General features: G+C 69.4%; 1 protein-coding gene across 1 annotated transcript in view; it reads right to left on the reverse strand.

Moving 5' to 3' along the window:
* PHLDB1 (pleckstrin homology like domain family B member 1) overlaps window positions 1-2,135 on the reverse strand; it is a 38,497-nt gene extending 36,362 nt beyond the window's left edge. The window contains exons 1-3 of the mRNA XM_019543112.1: window positions 1,973-2,135; window positions 1,239-1,362; window positions 441-611 (exon numbers count right to left, since the gene is read on the reverse strand). Of these exons, the coding sequence (XP_019398657.1) occupies window positions 441-611; window positions 1,239-1,362; window positions 1,973-2,032 (355 nt within the window). The 5' untranslated portion in view covers window positions 2,033-2,135. The remainder of the gene's footprint in view (window positions 1-440; window positions 612-1,238; window positions 1,363-1,972) is intronic.
* Window positions 2,136-4,019: the final 1,884 nt, after the last annotated feature.

Consider the following 4,019-nt stretch of genomic DNA (forward strand, 5'->3'; position numbering starts at 1 on the left):
GCTCCTTCCTCCAACCTGCCCCCTCGCCGCGCCCCAGGCGCTGCCCCGCCTGCCCGGCCCGAGGGGGCCAGGAGCCCCGCTGCGTCTGGTTGCTCTGCGCCCCACGGCCTCCCCGCGGCCCCAGGAAGGCTGAGCTCGCGCGCGCTCAGCACCACTGCCAGCTTCGGCCCCTGGGCAGAGCAGCCCAGTGGGGACCAGCCCAGGCCTGGCCCGGGCATGACCGAGGCTGGAGATCGTGGTGACCACTGGAGCAACGCCCCTGCCCGCAGGGCTGTCTGGGCCCGAGCTCTCCTCCCCCTGGCCAAGCCCTGCAGGGCGGCAGCCAGGCCGCGAGCCCCTCGCTCTCTGCCTGCCCCCACCCTGCCCAGCCAGGGGCGCGCTCCCCGTGCACACTACCCCACTCCCCACCCTCAAGTCAACGTGGCAGAGAGCGGTGTCACCTTGGGTGAGGCGCGTGGGCCACTGCACTGGCACACCGTCGATGGCGCAGGCATGCCCGCAGGGGTGCAGCGTGAGGGTCCCACGCAGGTTCTCGATGAAGCAGTGCTCGGGCGCCAGCCCCGGCCCCTGCAGGACAATATCCCTCGCTGCCGAGCCGATCACCGTCCTCCCTGCAATGACAGGCAGCCGCTCAGCGCCCCAGCCCAGGCACCCTGGTGCTGCTGGACTCCAGCCCAGCTCCATGCACCCGTCGCCTCAGGTCCTCGCCCTGCCAGCCAGGCCTGGGCATGCAAGGGGGGCCAGCCTGGGGCTCTGGGCTGGTGAGGGAGCTTTATGCTTTCCCCTGCAGGGACCAGGCCCCCAGCTCCCCTGCTAGCCAAGGGCACAGGCAACGTGTCCAAGGGGGACTCAGCTCCCTCTCCGTGTTAATCTCATTTCCGAGCTGAGGCCCCGTCACCACCAGGCCTCCTTGCCGACGCAGCAGGCGCCTGCTGAAGCAGGAGCACTTGGAGGGCTGCGCTGGGCAGGAGCGGGTCCCGGACCCGGGGCGGGGGGGGGAGAAGGGGTCCCCAGGCCCTGCTCACCAGGTGCTGGCCACCGGAGCCGCTGGGAGCTGGGCAGCGTGCGCTGGGGTCGAGGCTCTTCCAGAGCCCGTGGGCCACGGGCACAAGGCAAGTCCCAACGGCGGGACCCAGCCCTGCGTGTGGATGGGCTGAGGGGCTCCGCTCCACTCAGAGGGCCTGGCCTCGGGGACGCTGTGCCCAGCCCAGCCCAGCCCTCGGTCGGCAAGCACTCACCTTCCTCCAGGGGCAGGAGCGTGATGGCTGTGCTAAGCCGCCCGCTGCCCAGGCTCACCAAGTGAGGCTTCTCTGTCTGCACCTTCACCCCCTTGCCCGTGTCGATCAGGTCCAGGGGGCTGTTCTGTAGGGACAAGCGCAGCACTGGGTCAGAGCCCCTGCACCCTGGGCCACGGGAGCAAGCAGACGGCTCCTGCCGACAGGCAGCAAAATGAGCTGCCCGCATGGCGCTGTGCCAGCTCCTGTCCCCAGGCAGCATTTGGGACGGAGGCTGCCCCCAGGCCTCCTCAGGCCAGAGACAGGCAGAGAGGATTTGCCAGGCGCAGGCTCCATTTAATAGGATCCAAGGTACTAGCCAGGTCGACAATTGGATTTGCAGCAATCTCGTTATAGGTTTGGGAGGGGAGGCCGTGGGGTGCCGCGCTGCCCGCGCCCACGGCCTGGGCAGGACGTGACACCGTGTCTTGTCATGACACCGAGGCTGGGGCCCGGCTGGGACCTGTAACCGCCTCTCGCGTGCTTGCAAGCTGCTCCGAGGCCCCCTTTGAGAGACTGCCCAGCCCCAGTGATCTGGAAGCCAACCCCACTCCCAGCCCCCAGACTCATCCTGGGGCTGGAGCTGGGGCTCAGGCCACAGCAGAGCCAGGGCCCGGTAATGTGCATCTCCCGGCACGTGGGCTGCCCCCTTCCTCTCCTGCTGGGATGTCCGGGGCTCCTGCCCAGCACAGGCTCACCTGGATAATAGTCTGGACTTTGCGGGTCGGGCTGGCAGCACTCCTGTGTGAAGCGTCCATGGCTCCCGTGGCCAGGTGTCCGGCCCCTCTGGCCTCAGCTCTCCTGCAAGAGACGAAGAGCACGTCAGCCCTCAAGGACCCCCCGGCTCCAACACCCGCAGGGGAACCAAGCTAGGGACGTGCAGGGCTGCGCCGCAGATGCACCCGCCCTGGCCAGCAGCAACCAGACAGCCCGGCCTGAGGGAGCACAGGCCTCACCGCTCCAGACAGCCCCAACCAGCACCAGAGATTGCAGCCCAGGAGAACAAGACTATGCCCAGCTCACCCACTGACTCGCCATGACACTGTGAGCAAGGCCAGGCTCTGCTCCGTGCCTCAGTTTCTCCATCTGAACAATGGGTCAGCCCTGTCCAAGGGGTGGTGAGGCCCACTACCATGCGCAGCCATCTCTAAGGTCTGTGGACAGGGAGACTGGAGAAACAGAGCCTCTTGCCACCCCCTCCTCCTCAAAGCTGGTCTCAGGTCATGCTGCCGTCCCGCCCACCCACGCAGAGCCCTTCGCCATGCTTCAGAGCAGACTGCTGGGGAGGGAAGGGGGGTGCCTACAAGGCGTGCAGCCCTGGGCGCTAGATGCCAGGCTCCCAAAACCCCTCTCCCTTGTCCTGCAGGCGTGCTCCTGCCCGGTCACCAGGGTGCAGCCCAGCAGGCTGGGCAGCCCTGCACCGCTGCATCGGGTGCCTGGGCCGTGCAGCACAGAGCACAGCAGCCAGACGCAGCCCCCCACTGCGCTCACACGCCGCCCCGGAGTGCGCACAGCTTGCAGTGCCGGCCCTGCCCCCCCCCGGCGCACCTGCAACCCCCCCTCCCAGCTCACGCATGGGACACGCAGCCACACGCCCCCGCCGACAGACACGCGTGCACACAAAGCAGCAGCTGTGCGGCTGAGGCGACTCTGGCTTCCCCTGCGCCGCCTCCCTGCAGGCAGCACGGACACTGCTCCCTTTCTCTGCGAGTGCAAATAGAGCAGCTCGAGGAAAGGGCCCCTCCTGCGCTGGGCAGCTCCAGCCCCGCCAGCGCACCCGCTGCTACTGCCCATCCCCCTCCCCCCGGTAGCCGCGCCCCTGCCCAGTGCGGGGGGCTCCTTCCAGCCCTCCCCTGGGAGCAGCCGGCACTGCCCTGCGGGGAGGGAGCCCTTTACGGGGCAGCTGAACCCCAGGGCAAGGCTTGGCTGGGGCCAGGAAGAGCCAAGGCTGCACAGCACCCTTGCCTAGAGGAGGCGGCCTCACTCCCCACCCTGCCAGGCCTCTGCCCGGTGGGCACTGCTCCACAGGCCTCACCCGCAAACAGGCGTTGGCGCGGCCTGGCTGGGGAGTGCTCGGAGCTGCAGCAATGGCGGAGAGGGGGAAAGGATGACACGACAGGGCGGGAAACAATGCACCCGCCCGGCCCACTGCAGCAGGGACTGGCAACCAAGGAGCTGGGCCACATCCAGCCAGCGCTCGAGCTGACTTCGTGTTGCCTGGGGATGCCACGGGGAGCAAGAGCAGGGCGGTTCCAGGCACGTGTCCGCAGGGCACCGGAGACCAGGCTCATGGCTCCCGCCAGACCCCTCTCGCCACACTGGGGGGAGACCCCAAATCTGCCCCGCCCACCTGACCTCAGACCCCGGCACGGGACCCCGGCGTCCGGGACCCGGCCGCCCTGGCCCAGCTCTAACCACACAGCCGCTTCCCCGAAGGCAACGCGGGAGCCCCGACCCCTCCCCTCCTGCGCAGGGAGACGCTGGGGCTCTTGCTGCTTTCCAGCGGGTAGAAGTGATCCCCGGCCCGGCTCCACGAATACCCGCCCCCGCCCCGGACACCGCCGCCTCCCGGGACTCACCGGGGCAGCGAGGAGCAGCGCGGCAGCCGGCCGGGTGCGCCTGCGCGCCCCGCGGCACCCCTCACAAGAGGCCTCTGTGGGAGGACTGGGAGCGCAGCCCGACCGGCCAGCCCCACCCCGGGCGCCACAAGGCCGCCTTTCTTCTCGGCGGCCGCCTGCAGAGCTC

Source organism: Crocodylus porosus, unplaced genomic scaffold (genome assembly GCF_001723895.1).
Source record: "Crocodylus porosus isolate Cpor-Errol unplaced genomic scaffold, CroPor_comp1, whole genome shotgun sequence".
Classification (NCBI taxonomy): Eukaryota; Metazoa; Chordata; order Crocodylia; family Crocodylidae; genus Crocodylus; species Crocodylus porosus.